Source organism: Mercenaria mercenaria, chromosome 2 (assembly GCF_021730395.1).
Source record: "Mercenaria mercenaria strain notata chromosome 2, MADL_Memer_1, whole genome shotgun sequence".
Classification (NCBI taxonomy): Eukaryota; Metazoa; Mollusca; class Bivalvia; order Venerida; family Veneridae; genus Mercenaria; species Mercenaria mercenaria.
In genome coordinates, this window is record NC_069362.1 from 35,874,920 (window position 1) to 35,900,533 (window position 25,614).

The window sequence follows — 25,614 nt, forward strand, 5'->3', positions numbered from 1 at the left end:
TTTATTTCAGTGAGTGCACAATCAGAGAGTTTTTATGTGAGTTCAGAGATAAAACCAAAGTCAGAGATCATGTATGTGTGGCAGGTGGTCAACGTTATCATGGCTGCCTTCTTCATCTTGGCAGCCATTGCAAATGTAAGTTGTTTGCTATATTTACTCACACATATCTTAAAATAGATCCAGTAGAATTATCCTGTCATCACAGCAAAAAATAGAAAAAAGTTTTAAATAGTTTTTAATGATATGGTTAATGGGTTTTCAACAAACTCTCTCATAAGGTTGAGATCCTCCTCAGTTAAGTGACTCAGGCCCAGCTGGGTCACCTATTTTATTATGCTTAACCTGTTTATTTTCAGATGAATGATGATGACTGGTACTTGTGGGTTGTAAGTATGTTTGTGTTCACTTTGTTACACTATCACACGGTTCACCTTACCTTAAGTAGTGCTTTCACACTATCACACGGTTGATCTTGTCTTAAGTAGTGCTTTCACACTATCACATGGTTGACCTTATCTTAAGTAGAGCTATCACATGGTTGACCTTATCTTAAGTAGTGCTTTCACACTATCACACAGTTGATCTTGTCTTAAGTAGTGCTTTCACACTATCACAATGTTGACCTTATCTTAAGTAGAGCTATCACACGGTTGACCTTATCTTAAGTAGTGCTTTCACACTATCACACAGTTGACCTTATCTTAAGTAGTGCTTTCACACTATCACACGGTTGACCTTATCTTAAGTAGAGCTTTCACACTATCACACAGTTGACCTTATCTTAAGTAGTGCTTTCACACTGTCACACAGTTGACCTTATCTTAAGTAGTGCTTTCACACTATCACACAGTTGACCTTATCTTAAGTAGTGCTTTCACACTATCACACAGTTGACCTTATCTTAAGTAGTGCTTTCACACTATCACACAGTTGACCTTATCTTAAGTAGTACTTTCACACTATCACACGGTTGACCTTATCTTAAGTAGAGCTTTCACATTATCACACAGTTGACCTTATCTTAAGTAGTGCTTTAACACTATCACACAGTTGACCTTATCTTAAGTAGTACTTTCACACTATCACACTGTTGACCTTATCTTAAGTAGAGCTATCACACGGTTGATCTTGTCTTAAGTAGTGCTTTCACACTATCACATAGTTGACCTTATCTTAAGTAGTGCTTTCACACTATCACAATGTTGACCTTATCTTAAGTAGTGCTTTCACACTATCACACAGTTGACCTTATCTTAAGTAGTACTTTCACTTTATCACACAGTTGACCTTATCTTAAGTAGAGCTTTCACACTGTCACACAGTTGACCTTATCTTAAGCAGTGCTTTAACACTATCACACAGTTGACCTTATCTTAAGTAGTACTTTCACACTATCACATGGTTGACCTTATCTTAAGTAGAGCTATCACACGGTTGATCTTGTCTTAAGTAGTGCTTTCACACTATCACACGGTTGATCTTGTCTTATGTAGTGCTTTCACACTATCACACGGTTGACCTTATCTTTAGTAGTACTTTCACACTATCACACGGTTGACCTTATCTTAAGTAGTACTTTTCACACTATCACACGGTTGACCTTATCTTAAGTGGTAATTTCACACTAGCACACAGTATACCTTACCTCAAGTAGTGTTTTCACACTATCACACTATTGACCTTACCTTACTCAGTTGATATCCAGGCTGGTTTTTGTTATAGCTTTGTTGATATTTTGTCCATTCCAAGTTCCAACTTACCAATATCAAATAAACTATAACTTATATGAAGAGCTGACCACCAAAGGAAAGATCAGAAGTGATCTCTAAACACAGGTGGTCTTTTAAACAACATAGTATGTCCTTTAACAGCACAGAAATGAACTGAAATAGTGATTTCTAAATGCAGATTGTATCTTAATACATTATGGTCTCTCAAGCAAGTTTGACTATGTTGAAATATGGGATGAATGAGGTTGAACATGTGTGGGTCTGTGTAATGGTGTAACAAATTTACTCCAGAATTAGAGCAGTTATAACTGACAGCAATGACTTAAAAAATACACTGGTATATACATCAAGATGCCTAATACCTACAGGGATTCTTAAAACATGCAGAGCATTTTGTTTTTGGACTAAATTCACTAAATTTACTAAAGTAATCTCTTGTCTCTTGAATTGTAATCTGATAGTGAAATTTGAATTGAGCAAATTTACTGTTGAGATAGAATTGTATACTTTAATTTACTCCTTTACTTTTTCAATTTGCAGCCCATCTATTTACTGCCAGGACTGTTGTCAGCATCTATAGTTGTTAAACCATCTTTTGCTGGTAAGATATAGATATATATATTTATTCTATATCTATTTTATTTATCCAATCGTGAACGTTTATTTGCAAATATGTGACCGTACAATATATTATCATATTGGACGCACATGCGTACAAAAGAGCCTGTATTTTTTCCATATTTGGACGGTTTAACAGTCCCGTGTTAAACATAAGATAAAGCCCGAAATGCTTGAAAATTGTATGAATGTAAATCAGGTGAAGTAGGCACTCTATGTACAGAGTTTGATTATGCGTCAAGAAATCAAGAAGGCAGAAATACAATATTCAGTGAATCATTTTAACTTAAACTAAAATAAAATGGATATAGAATAAAAAAGTTATTTAACATTGTACTTTACAATATGAGATATATTTGGACTCACACCCAGCTGGGAAAACCATGTTGGACTCGCCTAGCGGCTCATCCAATATGGTTTTCTCAGCTGGGTACGAGTCCAAATATATCTCCGTATTGTCGAGAACAATGTTAAATAACCTAATAATATACATGTATTTCAAAGTAAATATACTCTACATCATCATGATAGTGTATTATTCTAGACCTGCTTTTCTCTTCCAATGATTTGCATTTTTACCACATGACTGTTCAATATACTTCTGTATTGAATACAATATATTCGGTATTGGACTAATTGCAACAACTTTGATCTGAATCTCCATGTTAACTAAGGGGAAAAAACTGTCTTGAAATAAAAATATCAGCATGGAAGCCAATGTCAAGTGTGTTCATGTCCACCTGATTGTTTTCATTTTTTTTGCTGAGAAAAGCAAACATAGAAGAAAAGATTTTTTAACATTGTCCTGTATAATACAGGATATATTTGGTTTGATGCCCAGCTGAAAAACCTATTAGATTTGCATATCAGCTCATCCAATCTTTTTCTCCAAATGGGTACTCGTCCATATATGCTGTATTGTACACAACAATGTTGAATAACCTAATATGATTGCATAATTTATGCCATAGAGAATATTTTAAGATAGTATAATAATAAAATAAGACTTTACAGTTAAAGTTTTTTTTAGTGTTTTTTCTAAGTCCTTGTTATTGGGGAAATTGATGCCAGCCTTCATGTAACATTAATCAGGACAGTACATTATTATTAGAAATTTTGTGTGTAATTGTGATACATTAAAAGAAAAAAATGGCGTTAAGAATAGTACCATAGAAACAAAGCTAAATGGAAAAATACACAACTTGTTTTATCCTTGGACCTTAGATACTTGTCTATTTTATATTGCTAACTTGCTTTTAAAAGTATTCATTGAAACTTGTATTATTTTCTTTTTTTTGTCCAGAAACAAAGTTTTATGAGTCTTCAACAGTGATATTTTTCACCCTGTGTTGTGCATATGCCCTTTACCAAATTGTATTACTGCTCGAAGCCATTGGTAACAGGCTGGAAAATCCTTTACAACATGAAGCTGGAAGGTAAGCATTTTGAAGCCGTAAGGTAAAGTGTTGTGAAACTGTAACGTTGTTAAGTGTTGTGAAGCTGGAAGGTTAAGTGTTTTGAAGTTGGAAGGCAAGCATTTTGAAGCAGAGAGGTAAGCATTGTGAAGCTGTAAGTTTTAAGAGTTGTGAAGGTGGAGGGTAAGTGACGTGAAGCTTGAAGGCTGAAATGTAAGTGACGTGAAGCTTGAAGGCTGGAATGTAAGTGACGTGAAGCTTGAAGGCTGGAATGTAAGTGACGTGAAGCTTGAAGGCTGGAATGTAAGTGACGTGAAGCTTGAAGGCTGGAATGTAAGTGACGTGAAGCTTGAAGAATGTAAGTGATGTGAAGCTTGAAGGCTGGAATGTAAGTGACGTGAAGCTTGAACGTGAGTATTGCCAAGTTTGAAGGCAGGGCCTCCACTGGGCCTCAGATAGTTATAGCCACTTTTTGAGAGAAACTGCCAAATTGAAGCTGAATAGCTTCAATTTGGCCACAATACTTGTCGCCACTTCCAAAAATGGCAGAGGAGGCCCTGTTGAAGGTAAGTGTCAGATATGAAGCTGGAAGATAAGTATGTGAAGTTGGAAGGTAAGTGATGTGAAGTTGGAAGGTAAGGATTGTAAAGTTGGAAAGTAAACATTATGTAACTGGAGGGTAAATATTGTGAAGCTGGAAGGTAAGGGTTGTGAAGCTGGAAGGTAAGGGTTGTGAAGCTGGAAGGTAAGGGTTGTGAAGCAGGAAGGTAAGGGTTGTGAAGCTGGAAGGTAAGGGTTGTGAAGCTGGAAGGTAAGGGTTGTGAAGCTGGAAGGTAAGGGTTGTGAAGCTGGAAGGTAAGGGTTGTGAAGCTGAGTAAGGTGTAAGTGGAAGTAAGGGTTGTGAAGCTGGAAGGTAAGCATTGTGAAGCTGGAAGGTAAGGGTTGTTAAGCTGGAAGGTAAGCATTGTGAAGCTGGAAGGTAAGTGTGAAGTGAAGTAAGGTGTGAGCTGGAAGGTAAGGGTTGTGAAGCTGGAAGGTAAGCGTCGTGAAGCTGGAAGGTAAGGGTTGTGAAGCTGGAAGGTAAGGGTTGTTAAGCTGGAAGGTAAGCGTTGTGAAGCTGGAAGGTAATGGTTGTGAAGCTGGAAGGTAAGGGTTGTGAAGCTGGAAGGTAAGGGTTGTGAAGCTGGAAGGTAAGGGTTGTGAAGCTGGAAGGTAAGGGTTGTGAAGCTGGAAGGTAAGGGTTGTGAAGCTGGAAGGTAAGCATTGTGAAGCTGGAAGGTAAGGGTTGTGAAGCTGGAAGGTAAGCGTTGTGAAGCTGGAAGGTAAGGGTTGTGAAGCTGGATGGTAAGGGTTGTGAAGCTGGAAGGTAAGGGTTGTGAAGCTGGAAGGTAAGCATTGTGAAGCTGGAAGGTAAGGGTTGTGAAGCTGGAAGGTAAGCATTTTGAAGCTGGAAGGTAAGGGTTGTGAAGCTGGAAGGTAAGCATTGTGAAGCTGGAAGGTAAGCATTGTGAAGCTGGAAGGTAAGGGTTGTGAAGCTGGAAGGTAAGCATTGTGAAGCTGGAAGGTAAGGGTTGTTAAGCTGGAAGGTAAGCATTGTGAAGCTGGAAGGTAAGGGTTGTGAAGCTGGAAGGTAAGGGTTGTGAAGCTGGAAGGTAAGCATTGTGAAGCTGGAAGGTAAGGGTTGTGAAGCTGGAAGGTAAGCATTGTGAAGCTGGAAGGTAAGGGTTGTGAAGCTGGAAGGTAAGCATTGTGAAGCTGGAAGGTAAGGGTTGTGAAGCTGGAAGGTAAGCATTTTGAAGCTGGAAGGTAAGGGTTGTGAAGCTGAGGAAGGTAAAAAGCATTGTGAAGCTGGAAGGTAAGGGTTGTTAAGCTGGAAGGTAAGCATTGTGAAGCTGGAAGGTAAGGGTTGTGAAGCTGGAAGGTAAGCATTGTGAAGCTGGAAGGTAAGGGTTGTTAAGCTGGAAGGTAAGCATTGTGAAGCTGGAAGGTAAGGGTTGTGAAGCTGGAAGGTAAGGGTTGTGAAGCTGGAAGGTAAGGGTTGTAAAGCTGGAAGGTAAGGGTTGTAAAGCTGGAAGGTAAGCATTGTGAAGCTGGAAGGTAAGGGTTGTGAAGCTGGAAGGTAAGGGTTGTGAAGCTGGAAGGTAAGGGTTGTAAAGCTGGAAGGTAAGGGTTGTGAAGCTGGAAGGTAAAGGTTGTGAAGCAGTAAGTGTTGTAAAGCTGGATGGTAAGGGTTGTGAAGCTGGAAGGTAAGAATTGTGAAGCTGGAAGGTAAATGTTGTGAAACTTGAAGGTAAGTGTTGTAAAGCTGGAAGGTAAGGGTTGTGAAGCTGTATGGTAAGGGTTGTGAAGCTGTATGGTAAAGGTTGTGAAGCTGGAAGGTAAGTATTGTGAAGCAGTAAGTGTTGTGAAGCTGGATGGTAAGGGTTGTAAAGCTGGAAGGTAAGGGTTGTGAAGCTGGAAGGTAAGTGTTATGAAGCTGGATGGTAAGGGGTGTAAAGCTGGAAGGTAAAGGTTGTGAAGCTGGAAGGTAAGTGTTGTGAAGCTGGAAGGTAAGAGTTATGAAGTTGGATGGTAAAGTTGTAAAGCTGGAAGGTAAGTGTTGTGAAGCTAGAAGGTAAGTATTGTGAAGCAGTACGTGTTGTGAAGCTGGATGGTAAGGGTTGTGAAGCTGGAAGGTAAAGGTTGTGAAGCTGGAAGGTAAGTGTTGTGAAGCTGGAAGGGTGTTAGATTTGTGCCTTGTGTCATATGATGTGGGTGATGGTGAAGAATAAATTATTTAAGTTTGAAGCAAGTCAGAGATAAAGTGAAAGTGCATTAAAACTTTTACCAAGGTGTGGAGGCGGAATGGACGCTGCTGTGGATACCAATACAGAGATCAGGTTGAATAGGATACCTCTCCATATACTTTGTATAGTCAAGCTGAAATAATGATACCAGTTTCAATTTTTCTCCACTTTTATGAGCCTGTCATTTGATGACAATAAGAAATATGTAGGCTGCATGCCTAGAAGCTTTAAATTTAGAGTAAGAACATTTGTTGAAGATTTTAACTTAACATATATGTTATTCCAAAAGACTAAAAAGCTTCAGTAGGGTAAATAAGGGACTTTGTCAAGAAGCCTTTAACTGCAGACCAGTAACAACCTTTGCAAGCATTTGTTAAAAGACTTGACTGAGTCAGATTGTCTCTATGATACAATAATGTAGCTAGGAACTGACTCAGTGTTGTTAAGAAATGGTAAAAGAAACTGAACGTCCTTTCTGACACCCTTAAAATGTTCATCATTAGTGTCAGTTAGCTTATGTGGCTACATCTCTGAAATACAGTTTAATAAATAGATAAGAACAACAATTTTATATGTGGTATATATTTTACAGAGAGATGGGAGGCTTGTTGATAATAATCACATGGCTTGGTGTGTGCAGGTTTACCAATATTGGAAGGTTAGTACCTGTTCAAATTCAGCAAATCTTGTTAAAAACGTTGTTTCTAATTCAGCTAGTAATAATTTACTGTCAGAAGTTCAACCAGAATCACAGCTTAATTTCTAGTCTAATTATGTTTTATTGTACATATACATGCATGCATACATCACATTTATACAAGCATTCAAGTATATACAAATGGGATAGGTTTGTAGGTATAAAACATTATCTATTCCCAGGTAAATTTAGTGAATTCCAAAGTTAGGCAGAGTACTTTTCATTAACTCCGCTGAATTTACACCAATAAGTATTGAAATCTAAATGTTTCAAAATTTGTGAAATATATGTTAATTTAGAATATGGGGTTCATTGCAGAGACTTTCATTGTATATATTTCAAGTGGAATAATTGAGCCGTACCATGAGAAAACCAACATAGTACGTTTGCGACCAGCATGGATCCAGACCAGTCTGTGCATCCACGCAGTCTGGTCAGGATCCATGCTGTTCGCTTTCAAAGCCTATTGCAATTAGAGAAACGGCAAGCAAACAGCGTGGATCCTGACCAGACTGAGCGGATGTGCAGGCTCGTCTTGCTCCATGCTGGTCGCAAATGCAGTATGTTGGTTTTCTCATGGTGCAGCTCATATTTTGTTTGATCCTACAGTAACTTCTACCACCCTAATAGTACTATGAAATCCGGCAATACTAAAATGCAAAGCTCTCTTATGAAAACTAGTTTGTGCTAGTTTAGAAATACAGTTCAGTTTATTTGAGATTATTGTGTATATTACAGACCGAATGCACCAGTTACAAGTAAAGGTTTGATGAGTGCTCTACTCCTGATGACAGTAACTCTGACAGTACTTCCTCTCTTCCTCTGGTCTCTCTGTTTTGTCAGTGATTGGCATAAAAGGATTGGACATTGCTCGGGGATGTTCTCATAAAGAAATGCATGCTATGGATAACTAGAGTGACATACTACAGTCGGCTTTTCTACCTGCTACCTGTTGAACTGGTGAAAGACAACATTGTAATTGATAAAGCTGTTACGCAAATTCTGACAATTTTTTGATTTACTGTCTTTTTTTATGTGACAGTAGACATTTTGCTTTATATTCTTCCAGTTGCATTTAGATAAGCTTATTCTAGCATAAATATAATTTATGCTTCATATTTAAAAAAAAAATGGTTGGTTAGGGTTGAAAGCAGAACATTTTTCTTGTACACTAGTGGCAATCAAACAAAAAGGAATAAACAGCCTTTTCAAAACATTTTCCCATATATGGCTTAGTTTAGAGTTTTTACTGAAATAAAAAGTAGCCTATATGGACCAAAGTTTGGTTTGTATAATTATTATGGGGTCACAGAGATCCATTCAATAACTTTTGTATTGAAGTGAAACTTGGTCAACAGGTAGCTTAAAGTAAGACCAATGTAAGGATTTCAAAGTTAACTTAACAACTACTGTGAAAAAGAATTAACTTATTTATTAGAAAAGAGCAGTTTAGATGCAATTTTATTTCTGTAGAAAAGTGTTGATAACGACAGTTTTTCAAGTAATTTTTGCTACTTCTGTTTCTAGAATAATTTATTCCCATTAACAAACTGAATTTGTGACAATTTGATTGTCAAGACAACAGTTTCTCTTAAATATTAGTAGGAGAAAAGTCAAAACTACTATCCTGCTACATGTGTTTAATTTACACATACTGTTATCTTTGAGATCAGTTGCAAAATGAAAGGAATTCATTGAGGAGTTCCTGTTCTTGGATTACGAGGAAAAGAATGAAAATTAAGAAATAATTTATAGCAAAAGAGTGCTTTAACACTTATTTATGCACGATGGGCGTATTATAATTGTCGCAGCCAAAAATAAATTACCGAGGCGAATGAAAAATTTTCTGACGTTTCTATACGCCCAGTGTATAAATAGTTTAAATACTTATTTGTTTATGGCGTTTGAAATGCACCATTGAAGTCTATACAACGTGTAGTTTTTTATGTTTTATCATAGATTGTTCTCTCAACAACATTGTGTTTATGTTAGCAATTCTTCAGTTCCTATACTGCAAATCAGAATTTAGAACTTGTTGTTTTATGCACTTTTCAAATTCCTCTCACAGTTTTGATATTTATGCTTTACTGTCCAATGTTATAATCAAATCATTAGTGTTTTTAGAATTAATACACTCAGTTGAATTATGTTCTGCAATTTATATAAAAGTATAAAGTGATAGAGTTAATCATTAGATCATTGGTATTGGGACCTCAAATGTGAAGATTTAAATTCTAAAGTCAAATCGCATTTTTGAAATTCGATTTCTGCAGTATTCGATGTATGCGATAGACAGTAGCAAATTTCACCATAACAGTATTATGAGTATTATGATTCGATGTATGCGTATAACAGTACAAATTTCACTCATTAACAGTATTCTTGAGTATTTGTAAAACATTAATTTGTTTGTACACATTTTAATTGATATGTTTCAATGTAATTCTGAAGTTGTTGACTTTCTTTCGAATTCGTTAAAAATTAATTCTTGTTTAATAACAGTGATGTGTATTGTTTGTTAGGAATCTGTATCTTTCGACACATTCAAGTTATCATTATTATATTCATGGATTAGGGCCAAAATTTATACAGTTGGGACTATTGTATGTGTAACCCATTGCTTCATTGTCTGTTCTTGTGTAACATCAATTCTATGGCTATAATTGTATGATGTTTCTGATAGTGTATTTTTGTATCTGAAAACCAATTAATTTTAGTTCCTTCATTCTGTTTATATATGAGAATCCTACTGTCACTGTATTTGTCTGAACATTCAAGAATATCTTCAAATCCTTTCCAAGAAATTCGTTCCTGGAATGGTCTCCCGCTACATATACAGTCCAGCCCCAGTTTGATTCTATTCACTGAGAGGCTGGCAACTGTAACTTTCTAATCTCTATCTATGTTTTTATCTTAATAATTGTAGTTCTTTTTAACTTTGCACCTAATGAGCTTGCTCATCTTTAATAGTCTGTCCAAGACAAAGTGCCTCCCAGTTATAATCAGTATTGATTGTTGGGCAGTAAAATGTAGATCTAGATGTAGAACCACAACTTGGTAAAAGTTTGGAACTTTCACTTTGTTTGTGATATTGCTGAATTGATTTGCTACAAAGTTGAAATAGTTGTTCCTCATCATCACCTACACATATCACACAATGGTCATAACTCTTGCTAAAATATTTCATGAATTCTGCCACCTTACTTGGATTTTCATTTTAATGTTTCGATGCTTTTTCACTGTATCTCTGGTATTACTGAATGGATATGATTTAAACTTAAAACAGTTGTCATATATCATCACCAACATCATATGACTTAAGGTCCATATCTTTGGCTCAAATTTAATATTTCACAAACTATGCCCCCTTTTACTTTGATTTTCAAGTTAATGTTTTACCCATTTTCACTCATCACAATTATTATGTCTCCCTAGGAGACATATTGTTTTTGCCCTGTCCGTCCGTCCGTCCGTCCGTACGTCACACTTCATTTCCGAGCAATAACTGGAGAACCATTTGACCTCGAACCTTCAAACTTCATAGGTTTGTAGGGCTGCTGGAGTAGACGACCCCTATTGTTTTTGGGGTCACTCCGTCAAAGGTCAAGGTCACAGGGGCCTGAACATTGAAAACCATTTCTGATCAATAACTAGAGAACCACTTGACCCAGAATGTTGAAACTTCATAGGATGATTGGTCATGAAGAGTAGATGACCCCTATTGATTTTGAGGTCACTCCGTCAAAGGTCAAGGTCACAGGGGCCTGAACATTGAAAACCATTTCCGATCAATAACTAGAGAACCACTTGAACCAGAATGTTGAAAGTTCATAGAATGATTGGTCATGAAGAGTAGATGACCCCTATTGATTTTGGGGTCACTCCATCAAAGGTCAAGGTCACAGGGGCCTGAACATGGAAAACCATTTCGGATCAATAACTAGAGAACCACTTGACCCAGAATGTTGAAACTTCATAGGATGATTGTACATGCAAAGTAAATGACCCCTATCAATTTTGGGGTCACTCCATTAAAGGTCAAGGTCTCAGGGGCCTGAACATTGAAAACCATTTCCGGTCAGTAACTTGAGAACCACTTGACCCAGAATGTTGAAACTTCATAGGATGATTGAACATGCAGAGTAGATGACCCCTATTGATTTTGGGGTCAGTCTATTAAAGGTCAAGGTCCCAGTGGCCTGTTCATGTAAAATCATTTTTGGAAATAACTTGAGAACCACTTGACCTACAATGTTGAAACTTAATAGGATGATTGGACATGCAGAGTAGATGACCCCTATTTATTTCGAGGTCACTTGATCAAAGGTCAAGGTCACAGGAGCCTGAACAGTGACTTGAGAACCACTAGGCCAAGAGTGTTGAAATTTAGCGGGATGACTGGATATGCCAAGTAGATGATCCCTATTGCAGCCAACCATCAGTGTCTCTTTGACTTTCGCTCTTGACCCCTATTTACTTCTTGCCTATAGGACTTTGCATTGGGGGAGACATGCACTTTTTTACAAAAGCATTTTCTAGTTACTACCAGTAAACAATGTGTCATGAAAAGTTTTTCCACATCATCACCCACATGATATGACACAATCTGCGTAACTTGGCAGGAATATTCCACGATTTATTTGTCCCTTTTGTACTTAGAAATTCATGCTAATATTTGAATGTTTTTTCACTGTATGATCTACCTTTGTTATTATCTTTGTTATTATAAATGGATTTGGCTCAAACTTAAACTGTTGTCCCACATCATATTCATCAAGGGGTACTTGTCACTCTAGTGATAGCTCTAGTTTCCTCAGGTATGGCCCTATTTCACAGCAGAGCATCAAAATAGTAGAGTACTTTGTCTACTCTGAAACGTATTGTTACATTTGTGCAAAGTGACATTGTCATAAAGTCAGGCTCAAGATTTCAATATATGAAAGCAAAATTACTTTTGACATCACTGACAAGACATAATTACCTTCAGCCTGGGTTGAACCAACATAACAGTACACTAGTCAAAGCTAAAGGAATTGTGCAATACAGTTTTGACAGTTCATTGAATTAAGAAGTTTTATTCCAATTTGTTGGTTTACTGTTAATGTATATATGAAATAAAAGTATACAAGTCAGCGTATCTGTGTTGTTACTATCCTGTTACGTAAATTTTACTTTAAACAATATTGTTTCAAAATATGCATTTGATACAAATGAATGCAAATTCTGTCTTAGGATTGAGGTGTAAGCTATAAATTTGTATTAAAACTGCTTTCATTTACTATTCCATGGATGTGTAATTTTAACTGTCCATGATGGCAGACCATTCATTCTGCTGGTGGAGTTCTAAGTATTGAGATGGATTAAAGTTAATTGAAATATTAATATCCACATACGAATTTCCGTGCATACATATAGGCTGTCAAGGTCAAATGCCGGAGCATGTTGGATCATGTAAATGGTGTGATAGTAACTTTATAGGCCACTTCCAACAGCTTTGCTGTCAAGTTAACCCTTTAGGTATGATTATGGTCTGACTAGGTGTCACAATTGATAGAGATCAGTTGATCATGCATAACATTGAAGATTGCAGAACAGCTGGCTGGTGAGTTTCTTTGTGCATATTCTAACCATTAGGGTTGGTGGTTGGTAATCGAGGTGGATGTACAGGAAAAGTGTGTTCCCTGGAAGATCTTGATATTTTACTGCTAATTTCTGAAAATCGAGAGATCATAAAGTAGTCCTAAGGGATTTGTCTAATTTTGGAAAATATCTATACATATTCCATTTATAGACTGATACAATTATCATGCTTTTAACTATAATTTTATTTATTGAGAAAATTCAAGAAGATTAATGAGGAGCACATTTTGATTGAGTGGTGTTCAACCTGATTTTTTTTAGGATGACAAAAATATTTTCACAAAATCACATTCGTCCTAGACTTAACAAGCGAGGCGAACGTCAAGAAAAAGTTGCATTTCTTCACAAATTCTGTTGAAAGATTTATCATATTTAAGGTACATTCTATTTTATTTGTATACTTGTTCTCTGAGGGATGTACCTTTATGGAATTTATGGCAAATAATTACTTATTGAAATAAAATCACTTGTTTTCGCGACATGTGTACATAGTTCGGATAGGTGAAATACCCGGTTATGGGAATGGAGGTTAATGTGTTATACAAAATGTATTTTCAGTCGGTTACACTTTCATCATCATCTGCAGTAATTGCTTCACTCTAAAAGAGTACAAGTGTGATTTGATTAAAATATTGTACATTATGCTCAGCTGCAAGGGACAACTGTTTAGGGTGTCAGTCAGCTCTTTCACTCCCAAGTCTTTTCCTCCCCTGACTATTCACTCCCATTTTCTTTAAAGAGGTGACTTTTCACTCCCATTTTTATTTTGTTCTCTAGAAATTATATTTTAATTATCATCATTATTGGGAGGTCAATAAAAATTAATGATTTTGAAATGTTTTATGTATTTTTTTATAATGCAGATTATATATACTGAGTATTGTGAAAATTTGTAGGATTATTTTTTTCTGAGAGGGGTAAAGATAATCCAAAATATACCTTGGAAATATTAATGAAGGTTTTTATTTTTTTATATAGTATTGACTGTGTGATTATTAATATTGTTCTGAAAATGCAAGTTTAATTATTGATATTGATTATTCTGAAAATGCAAGTTTGGTTTGTTTTGAGTATTTTCAGTATATAGAGGATATTGAAAAAGAGAGAGGATATTAAGAAAATACCTATTTAATAAAACTTTAATGTGATGGCCTAAATGTGTAATTTAAACAGCTGAGAACTTTTGGGCTTGCATTTATTGAAATGGACTAATAGAAACTATAAATAGAGACTAAAAATGTAACTGGAAAACATTCTAACAAAATTCATACTTCACTGTATCAAAAGAAAAAAGAAATAAAAGAAAACTTTTGATTTTTATGTGTATATTTTTTTAATCCTTTGGTCAAAACTTTCATAAGTCATTATAGCATTGTGCATGATAAATTTTTAAATTGTAATAACATTACCTTATACCTTGTGAAATAATTTGTGAAACATCTTTGATATTCCGTATACTTAAAAGCTACCAATTACCTCATCACCATGAGATGTAACCTCCTTGATTAGTTGTATATTAACAAAGTCATCAATTATCACTTGTGTTTGTTTAACACTCCTCGATTGAAAGTTGCTACCCTAATCATCACCTTTCAGATCAATATCTTATTGAAATTGCTAACTGGTACTTCTCATGTCAGTCTTTAAAGTTAAAATTCATCATAAGGTAACACAACATAACCTTCTTCGATATTTTGAAAACAGTCTGCAAAAGCTGAAGCCAGCGGAAGCAATTTTTTTTTTTAAATGTTGATTCTGCAAAAAATGGAGCAGAAAATCCGATGACCCAAGTAAGTAAGTAACAACTTTATTTATAGCTGATGACATATTTGACAGAGCCAATTTTCAATATAGCTCACTGTATAAATATGTTCAATAAACATGATTATAAACAATAATGAGAGAACATTTTGCAAAAATAAAGAAAAAAAATTATATACATGTATAAACAAACAAAATATTCTAAGTAAAGTTAATGACATACATTAATAGTCTGCATTGTTTTGTTAGTACATTGTACTGTAATGGTAAATTTGTTATGTACTAAAAACTATTTGTGTAGATGTATCTTTTATATCAATGTCCTTGGTTACATGAATCATTGTAATGGTAAATTTGTTATGTACTGAAAAGTATTTGTATACATGTATCTTTTGAATGAATGTTCTTTGTTACATGAATCATAATCTTAGAAACCATTTAAACAGAAGATAATCTGGCGTTTCCCTAATACTAGCTAGTTTTCATTAATAATCAACATGAAGGGAAACCGCAAAGCCTTTGGAAAGCTGCAATAGTAAACAAATAAATTTTAATTTTATATCGCGATGGTAAATAATCTAAATTGTCTTCAGAAACAACACATACATTTATGATCCATGTAACAAATAATTATATAGTGTATAATAAATTAGGTTGCCGTTTCCTAATATATCGTTACACTAAACTAATATGTTACCGCCATTGATATTGTTTGAAATGTTTTTCTTTACTGTTATGCTTTGCTGTTCATTATGTATGAGCCTAAGTATTGAAATAAAAGTTGAAAGTTGAAAGCATTTGTTGGAACTTTAAATAACTTGGTAGTCACTATTTTCTGATAGTAATTTTGGTTGAGAAAAGTGCCATTGAAGATAGGATTGTTTGAATTTTGCAAGAGTATCAGATGAGCGTATATGATTAGGTATGTTATTCCAGATTGTGGGTCCCGAGTAGCTCAAAGATTTATGAAAAAATTCTATTCTTGCTTTTGGTATCTTTAGTTCATTGTTATGATTTGATCTAAGTTCACATCAGATATTTGGCTGTGGTTAAATTTTGAAGTAAGATAGTCGGGGATTGCTTGGACGAACCTTCCTGTTACAGTCAATACATAAATCTAACTGTGACATAATTAATGAAATTTAATTTACAATACATAATCCAACAATTTCATAATTCACTTTTCAAACAGTTATGACACCAGAATAAAATTTAGCATGTACAATAATACTCAAGAATGAAATAAATTAAAATGCTTGGGTTATATACTAGGGAATATAACGGTGATTATAACAAGTTTTTCAATGAGCGATTGATAATTATTATAACAATGCATATTTTTTTAAATATATCAATTCTCTCATTAAATCATCAAAGGACATCAAAGATACATAACTTAATTAGATTACATCTTATTCATATTTCAATAATTACTGATGATAGGCAACTGAAACTTCAATTTCCGATACAAAATAAATTGTTCTTTCAGAAAATGGAAAAAAGTAAAAGCAATAAAAAAAATACTATAAGGACCCTTTTTGCTTGACGGGGCTCTATTATTATTGTCATCATTAATATTGTTATAATAATTATTATTGTTATTATGTACAATGTCACTGAATACATCATTGTAATGTATAGCATTTAATCAAATTATCCAGTTTCAGTTACATTTAGAAATATGAAATTTCAATATTATATATCATACATGCAATAATATTCAAATATTCTTGGAATATCTATTTAAATTCAGTTCCAACCTAAATATTAAACATTGAATAGTTCTGAATTGTCATAATAGAAAAAAATGAAATGAGAGTGAATAGTCACCCCATAAGGTGACTATTCACTCCCATTTTGGGAGTGAATAGTCTGGGTAGGAAAAGACAGGGGAGGAAAAGACTTGGGAGTGAATGGTCCGGTCCGATGGATGTTTACATCTAAAAGACCTACCCCTCCAAAGGAACCTGAAATTCTATCCATAAAGACTTGCATTTAGAATTTTTTATAGACTAGCTGCTTGGTGCATCATGAACCAGTTTGTGTGTTACTATATCATGCACCAAATGATGCATCCAGCACATATGTTTTCATTAAGGTAAAGTTGATACTCGAATTTCAAGGGATCAAGTATTTTACTTTGAGATAACAAATTCGACTGAAAATGATATTTTATGAAAAGAGTTTTAGGGAGGGAACTTGAAAATGTTTTCGAGATAGCCGTAATTTTGAGATAAGCCAGGGTTCTTGTGGAGTAGCAACTAAGTTATGGGTGATGTTATAGCATTAGTGTTCTTTTTCAGTTCAGTGTTTTACCATCTATTTGCTTTTAACTAGCTTTTAGGCCTAGGCCAAGATTAACAGATGTATATCAGGTTTAACCAGTTTGTATGTATAACTCATGTACTATTTATAAACTTGATTTGCTAATATTGTGACTCTTTTAATAGGTACATTTTTATTATGTTATTATATATACTATTTGTTATTTATGTCGGTCAATAGCTATACATAGCTAATGTTGTCTGTATATTTAACACCGACTTTAAATAAAATTTGTATCTATCTTGTATCTTGTATAGAACATCACAAGTTGTTGGTCAATACAAGGTAGGTCAAGTTGTCTCCGATTTAGTTTAGTCAACATTTTAGTAACACTGGAGATGCGTCTTAAAGTAAGTGCTGATTGTAAACTAGCAGAATAATGTGTTTTCTGGGAACAGCTATTAAAAGATCAGCTATTTAAAAATTATGATTAAGAAAAGTTTAAAGATCTACAAGACTAAAGTATTTGAAATTGGGCAAGAAGTAAGAGAAGAAGGGCTCTTTTTAAATCAATATACTGGTAAAACATTTTGTGTATGTAGTCCTTAATTTTAAATAACAAAATTATTATTGTTGCTCATGACAACATAATTGCAGAAAACTTGAAGATGAGTGAACAGAGAAGAGGAAAGAAGCGACCAAAGTCATACTACATAAAATGTGCCGCTGGAGGAAAGAAAGTGAAGAAAACAAACATTATTAGTGCTGGCATGAAGGGGTTCCTTGTCACTTGCAATAAATATGAGCGAGAAACTGTCCGAGAGATGTATAACCTGCTCAATGAGTATGCTGATGTTATGTATGGACCAGAACTAGACAACGTATGTAACCTGTATAGAAAGTCTTTCTTACTTTTTCTCAACAACTTGGTTATATATATATTGCATGATTCACAGTGGTTTATGAATTTTAAAAATACACTTGAGATGGGGTAACCACAACTTCACACAAACTTTATACAAAATTAATGTTTTCTGTACATTAGATTGTTATGTCATCTGAGCAACATTAATTCCTCACAGTTGTTTGAAATATTCAGTCTGTACTGGTTGGGAATCAGTTTCCGGACAGGACCAGTTTCCGGACACATGTAATATCCGCTTTATTTCATTGTTATTCCTGTTATTGTTTTATCTAGATCATTTAGGTGTTTGTTCTTCATGTCTACAACCAACCACTATATTACAAAACTGTTTTATGTTAGTTTTTTTTATGATAACACACCTGTGTTTACAAAACAACTTTCTGTCTTAACGGGGCATGAAGATAGCATTGCGCATGCGCAGTAGTTCACACTTGCCGAGGTACCAAGTGGGGAAGAAATAATTAAACTTCATATTGATTGTCCGCTGATAACATGTGCTACTTATAATTTCACGATAATAGTTACATAAAATGCAGGGCTGTCGATTTTTGCACTAATTTTATTCTATATCTATTGGATTTATCAAGAATCCGCCTTAGACGAAATTCGAGATTTTTATTGTCAACTTCGGTTTGCTTTCGTAACTGCTGTTGAACGTCAGGTTATGTTTCGTGTGCATTTTTGAAGAGATGAATGATAAAGACATGTGTAAAAATAGTTTAATTACTTATTTTGATATCAAATTAACAGCAAAATACCGTCAAAATATATACTGGTTTACCTTACGGGGAAAATAACTTCTTTTAGTGACCCCATTTGAGGCCCCATAGAACCCATGTTTTACGTCACAACGCGATGCTGATTACAACATCGGATGCAGAAGGAGCTGAAGTTTGTGCAGTGTGGGCTTCATTTATGTCAAATATTATTTTTAGGGAATAATGGAGCCAAAATATGAAAATGTGTCCGGAAAATGGTTCCCAACCAGTACATTATAACTGAGTTAAACTCTTATTTGTAAAAGAGGTTTATACTGTTGTTAAATTGTTCATTCCTGTGATATGTTGACTGATGTTTTGGCCTCATTTTCAGACAGCAACAAAAGCAGCAGATACCAGTGATAATGACTCTGATGAAGAAGATATTGAGAAAGCTATGGCAAAGGAAACATCTGCCATAAAACAGGTACACATAATTTGATACGTATATTCTCTAATACCTGATGTATTATAAAACGCATTATGCCGTATGTGTTATGGAACAAGTTCAATGACAAGTTCAGTGTACTTAAATTTTTTTTTAAGAAGAAGCTTTATTATGCAATAAATCAAACAAGATCCATCGGCATACCTTCAGTAAAGATACAAAGTAATAAATAATTATATAGCATGTATGGCAAGATACCAGATAAATAAAAGTTTAACATTCCTTTCAGCTAGGCATCACTTGTAACAATGCTTCGGGAGAGACAAGTTTTAAAATCCCGAACATGTTTATTATTTAAGCTTACATATGACTGCAGTTAGGTACATGTGTAGAGTTTATCTGTTTGAATTTTTAGCTCACCTGAGCACAAAGTGCTCAGGTGAGCTTTTGTGATTGCCCTGTGTCCGTCGTCGTCAACAATTTGACTGTGTTAACACTCTAGAGGTCACAATTTTGGCCCAATCTTAATGAAACTTGGTCAGAATGTTACCCTCAATAAAATCTTGGATGAGTTTGATATTGGGTCATCTGGGGTCAAAAACTAGGTCACCAGGTCAAATCAAAGGAAAAGTTTGTTAACACTATAGAGGTCACAGTTTTGGCCTAATCTTAATGAAACATGGTCAGAATGTTACCCTCAATAAAATCTTGGACGAGTTCCATATTGGGTCATCTGGGGTCATAAACTAGATCACCAGGTCAAATCAAAGGAAAAGCTTCTTAACACTGTAGAAGCAGCATTTATGACTGTTTCTTCATGAAACTTGGTCAGAATGTTAATATTGATGATCTCAAGGTTCAGTTTGAATCTGGGTCATTAAGGTCAAAAACTAGGTCACCAGGTCAAATCAAAGGAAAAGCTGGTAAACACTGTAGAGGCCACATTTATGATCCTATCTTCATGAAACATGGTCAGAATGTTAATCTTGATGATCTATAGGTCACATTAAGATCTGGGTCAGGTGGGGTCAAAAACTAGGTCACTAGGTCAAATCAAAGGAAAAGCTAATTAACACTCTAGAGGCCACATTTATGACTATATCTTCATGAAACTTACAATGTTAATCTTGATGATCTTTAGGTCAAGTTTGAATCTAGGTCATGTGGGGTCAGAAAGTAGGTCACCAGGTCGAATCAAAGGAAAAGCTGGTAAACACTGTAGAGGCCACATTTATGATCCTATCTTCATGAAACATGGTCAGAATGTTAATCTTGATGATCTATAGGTCACATTAAGATCTGGGTCAGGTGGGGTCAAAAACTAGGTCACTAGGTCAAATCAAAGGAAAAGCTAATTAACACTCTAGAGGCCACATTTATGACTATATCTTCATGAAACTTAGAATGTTAATCTTGATGATCTTTAGGTCAAGTTTGAATCTAGGTCATGTGGGGTCAAAAAGTAGGTCACCAGGTCGAATCAAAGGAAAAACTTGTTAACACTTTAGAGGCCACATTTCTGACGATATCTTAATGAAACTTGGTCAGAATGTTAATCTTGATGATCTTTAGGTCAGTAGGTCAGGTGAGCAATACAGGGCCTTCATGGCCCTCTTGTTCCTTTTTTTTACAAATATAATAAAGGGTGTTTTTCAGTGTTTGTGGTCACATGAAAATACATTTCTTTATGCCAGTTATGACATCCTTGGTCTCTTTCCTGAAGAATTGTTTCCTGCTTAAAAATTACAAATAATTTGATTTTAATCATTTACTATATATAGCATTTTATTTGTAGCCTAAAACATATATCATGCTAAAATAAAAGAATAATATATGACATTGTATAAATTTACATTTATAGATTCATATGAGCATATTATCTGTATTTCTTTATCATTGGAAACTTGCTTTAAACTGAACAGAAAAATGATAAAATATTTAATTTATATAACTTGCACAGGCAAGCATAGGAGAGAGGAGGTTTCAGAATACAGACACAAAATGTAACAATGTCATCTTCATACGGACCACGTTAGAGGATCCATGCCGTCTGGCACATGAAATATTCAGAGACATACAAGACAAACAGGTAAATTTAAACAGTTAAAGACAACTTGATACATCGAGTTTAGTAATTGGGATGTGCTGGCTGATCCTGGTCTACACTGGTCGTAAAGGCAAAATCACTTGCCATTAACAGGCTAAAGGTGAAAGTCCTCAAAATTATTTTCCTTATAGACTTGTACAAAGATTTCCAACTTTTAAATTAAAAAGGATATAGGTCTTTAATTTTGATATTTTAAGTGTAGTCATAAAGATAAAGTAGAAAGAAAGCTAACACATACTCATCTACGAGTAAATAATGGATGTTTATCAGGGCTCTCGCGAGTGGGCGACTTGAGCGAAATAGGCGCTTTGGAACTTCAAACTTCGCTCAAAACTAACCTCAAAGCGAAATGCAAGTCGCCTGATTTTCTTTGATATCCGCATTTGCTAATTACCGCCACCCGGACTGTTGACAATTTGCACGGTGTCAAAATGAATGTTGAATACACAGAGGCACACGCCGAAAGCGTAATTTACGCTCCGCCTACTATGTTTAAAATGTATTGTGCTATAAGCATTGTTATATGTTTAATGCAATAAAATGATATTGTATTGTACTTCAGGTACTTGCGAGATTTTCCCGAAAAGTGTGAAAGCGAATCAAATTATCCGATACACCAGAGTCGATTGTGTTCAGCTAATTAGCACCGCGGTTACGTCTTTGACACTTTGCGTTTAATTGTCAACATGTTCGAGGGCAAAAAAAAGCATGTTTTTATAAAGAAATTGCTGATTAACCATGCATTTAATTGGAATATTGTACACAATTAATTGTTTTCTATGGTAAAAGAATCACATGTATATTGTATTACCTACGTTAAATTGATTTCCATCTATGAATTGATTTGAATACGTATAATTTCTAGTTTACACAGTTTACCTTCAGTTTTATACAAGCCAAATATTGTTCACCGAGGTGGTGACTTGGTGTTAATAATAAATATTTCATACAGATATCATCAAAAATCGGCGGGTAAGATTAACAGCATCAGCTTGAATTTTGACAACGACTTTTTTCAGAATTTTGTAATGAAACAATTACCACTGTATGGGAAATGACCTAACTAAGAAAATGAATGGTCACTTCAATGTTTTTTATTTAGAAACAAGAAAATTACAGCCAACTTTTGTAGCACCCAACAGCATTGCGGTAGTAAAAGTCTACCCACTTCTCTCTAAAGTCTCCCCACTTCTCCCTAAATCAGCTGCAGGGAGAAGCGACTTCTCCCAAAAAATTGGACCTAGCTAGACCCCTGTCAGTGTTAGATTTGTATTAACATAAAACAATTGTAAGTCTATAAAGAACAAACAAGGTGTTTTTTCCAGTGTTCCATTGTAGTCAGTGATAAACTGAAGGGATAAAATATTTCATTAGAGGGGAAGAGAAAATTGGTTTCGTTGGTCATGTGGGGAAAATATAATATTTGATACAGCAAAATACACAATTTACATGTAAAACTTAAATTGCCAGGTATGGGTACAGGTCTCGATGTATGTTTTACAGTCTACCAACAGCATGGATGTATTTAAATTTACAGGTCATGAAGTTGATTTTTTTCCAACAGTTCTGCAGAACATTAGTTATTCATATTAAATTAGAGAGTTATGACAGTTCTGTGTTCAACCCTCGGTTTATAGTATTGAATCTGCAGCTATTGGTTTGATCAGCGTTATCTAGTTTCATCAGTTGGGTAGAGTAGTCTCCCTTGTATGCGTACTCTCTGTACTGACTGTTTTTCATTCACCATAAACACACAGTTCCGTCCCAGTAGTGGAATCGTCTGTAATGGTTATTTTTAGCCGACATGCTCATTGTTATCACACAAAGGATGTATTAATGGCAATTTAATGCATTCTGTGATAAAAACATGAATAAATGCCAATAGCATACACATTGAATCTATATGATACACAACATGTTAAATATGTCGGCTACATTATGACTGCTTAAAAATTCAAAAAGATTTTTTGATGAAGGTGGTAGAACTACTGGTACTTTAAGGTGCTAATTTGTAAGGACATCTGCTGTTTAAAGATAAAAGTTAAAACATTTCATGAGTAGAAATGGCATTTAAAGGAGTAGCCAGAACACACCAAAAAGCACAAATGTTTTATATCAAAGTGTTTGCCTTTTAATTGGTATTCTGTTAATCCACACATTTTCTAATTGTAGGTACAGAAAGCGAGATACGCTATAAGGATGTTACCAGTGGCTGCTATATGTACACCAGTCACTAAAGACATTGAACAGACTCTGAAAACTGTTCTCGCTCCTCACTTTGAGACAGAATTTGGAGTAGGAATTAATTACACAGCCGCTTGTAAAATCAGGAACAATAACAGTGTCTCAAAAAATATGATTTTACCTTTGCTAGGAAAGTTAATTAAAGAGATGAACCCCCTGCATAGACTGTGCCACGATGAACCAGACCTAGTTATCATTATTGAAGTCATACAGAAGGCTTGCTGTTTTAGTGTAGTGAAAGACTATTTCAAATTTAGAAAGTACAATTTGCACGAAATTATTAAAAAGCCTATAGAAGATGAGACTTGTGACAAAGGCAATGCAGATAAAGATGTTGAGGACGATAAAAGAGATAATGAAGGAAGTGCAGATAATGTTGATACAATTGAAAATATTGAAGATTCTTAAAAAAGAACTGAAGACACTGTTGACAGTACCCAGAAAAAGAGTGGAGAAACTTTGGAAGAAACTGATGGTGGTCAGACAGTTGATACACAAGTAGAGAAGGACATTGTTGAGATATGTTATGAAACAAAAGATAAAGATGAAAACAGTGAAAAAGTTGAAAATGAAGAATCAGACCTAGGCAAAAACAACAGCAGTGTAGAAAGTAAAGAAGATAAAACTGATCAGGCAGTTATTTGTATAGAGTAATCAAGTCATGGATAAATAAATTTCATGATCTTGTAAAGTGTTGGCATTTTGTTTCTATCAACGAAAAAGGCATTTCAATGCATAGTAGATGATCTTCCCAGCAGTATTTTAAAGAATTTATTCTGAAATTTGGCCAATGGTGTCTTTATAAAGTCTCTGCCATATAACTGACCACACCCTTTAGTGTTTTGACAGATCACATTAATCTGAACATGACCAAAAGAAAATCAGTGTAATTTTTCAAACTTGGTTTAGCAGTTTTTAACAAAGATTTTTGAAGTTTGTCCCCAGCTGGTGATGCTTTTTGATGAATCAGAGTAATTTGAACATCTTTTATACAGGATCATCCAAGGAACATTTCTGTAAAATTGGACAAGTCATCGAGTAGAGGGTGTCATTTGAAGATGTTTCTTCTTTTTAGCTCCCATAGTTAAGAATGCCCTAAAAGCTTTTTATGCTCCCCAAATGTGAAGCTTTTAGTTGCCGCTTTGTACGTCCATCTTACAGTTCTTGTCCAGGGTATTTCTCAGCAACCACGGGCTGGAATTTAGTGAAACTTCATAGGAGGCTTCACTATTAAAGAGTAGATGATGCACATATTGTCTTCGTATTCTGTACTAAGTTATTGCCCTTTGATAATTCGCCATAAGTTTACTATAGTACTATTAGATTTTTCAAGGAGTTATTGCCCTTTAATTATTTAACATAGTAAACAAGAGTACCATTTCTTGTCTTAGATTATTCCTCAGGAAACACTTGCTGGAATTCATCAAAACTTCAAAAGAGGCATCACTTCTAAGAGGAGATGTGCATATTGTGTTCACGTTCTGGTCGGATTTTCAGTTAATGTTATTGCCATTTGATTTTTCAGCAGAGTATACTACAGTACGATGTCTTATCTTGAGTATTCCACAGCAGCAACTGGCTGGAATTAATCGAAACTTCATAAGAAGATTCACTCCCATGAGGAAATGCACATAATAAAATATAATCTTCATGTTCCATCTGTACGAGTTTCAGTGAGTCATTGCCCTCTGATTATTCAACAAGAGTTAACTATAGCACCATCTCTGTTTGGTGTATTACTTGGCAACTACTGGCTGGAATTCAGTGAAAATTCAAGAGGAGGTGCGCATGTTAATGTTCCGGTGGAATGATTTTTCAATGAGATATTGCTCTTTGATAGTTCAACATTAGTTAACTGTATGTGCCAGAGTCAGTGAATTCCTATTTTGTTGTTCTTTTTTTTAATAATCATATTTCAGGGAGCATACATCGGTTTTTCTGAAATTTTCTTAAATTTTATAGATAGAGAACAATGTCTAAGACAGCATTTCCTTTGGTACCTAAGTTTTTAGTTTTAGATGACAAATTATCACCAGCGGACTTCACACTGAAGTACACCCGACAAAATATTTCCACAGGTTGACTGAACACAAGTACAGCTGACGAGATATTACCAGCAGTTGACTAATGCTGAAGTACAACTTACAAGATATTACAACGGGATGACATACACCAAGTACAACTGACAAGATATTACCACCAGTTGACTGAACGTTTGAAGTACAACTGATGGGATGGGATAGCTTACACTCCGGTATTTGTATTACAGAACAAATCAAA

At 35.0% G+C, this 25,614-nt stretch overlaps 2 protein-coding genes across 6 annotated transcripts in view; both read left to right on the forward strand.

Moving 5' to 3' along the window:
• LOC123563713 (transmembrane protein 220-like) overlaps positions 1-9,034 on the forward strand; it is a 35,547-nt gene extending 26,513 nt beyond the window's left edge. For all 5 annotated transcript variants that reach the window (XM_053535037.1, XM_053535048.1, XM_053535056.1 and 2 more), the window contains 6 exons: positions 11-135; positions 357-386; positions 2,271-2,331; positions 3,652-3,784; positions 7,142-7,207; positions 7,985-9,034. In XM_053535037.1, the coding sequence (XP_053391012.1) occupies positions 11-135; positions 357-386; positions 2,271-2,331; positions 3,652-3,784; positions 7,142-7,207; positions 7,985-8,135 (566 nt within the window). In that variant the 3' untranslated portion in view covers positions 8,136-9,034. The remainder of the gene's footprint in view (positions 1-10; positions 136-356; positions 387-2,270; positions 2,332-3,651; positions 3,785-7,141; positions 7,208-7,984) is intronic.
• Positions 9,035-10,054: 1,020 nt separating this feature from the next.
• On the forward strand, positions 10,055-24,025 carry LOC123563715 (THUMP domain-containing protein 1-like). The gene is made up of 5 exons (XM_045356675.2): positions 10,055-13,263; positions 17,570-17,793; positions 18,930-19,022; positions 20,944-21,072; positions 23,263-24,025. Exons 2-5 carry the CDS (start codon positions 17,581-17,583, stop codon positions 23,740-23,742), a joined length of 915 nt encoding a protein of 304 aa, XP_045212610.2. The 5' UTR covers positions 10,055-13,263; positions 17,570-17,580; the 3' UTR covers positions 23,743-24,025.
• Positions 24,026-25,614: the final 1,589 nt, after the last annotated feature.

Bases quoted from the DNA above. Each gene is read 5' to 3' on its own strand.
- LOC123563715 (XM_045356675.2), top strand. From the start codon at position 17,581: ATGAGTGAACAGAGAAGAGGAAAGAAGCGACCAAAGTCATACTACATA. The intron at 17,794-18,929 runs GTATGTAACCTG...CCTCATTTTCAG, and splicing joins ATGGACCAGAACTAGACAAC to ACAGCAACAAAAGCAGCAGA. The intron at 21,073-23,262 runs GTAAATTTAAAC...TTCTAATTGTAG, and splicing joins GAGACATACAAGACAAACAG to GTACAGAAAGCGAGATACGC.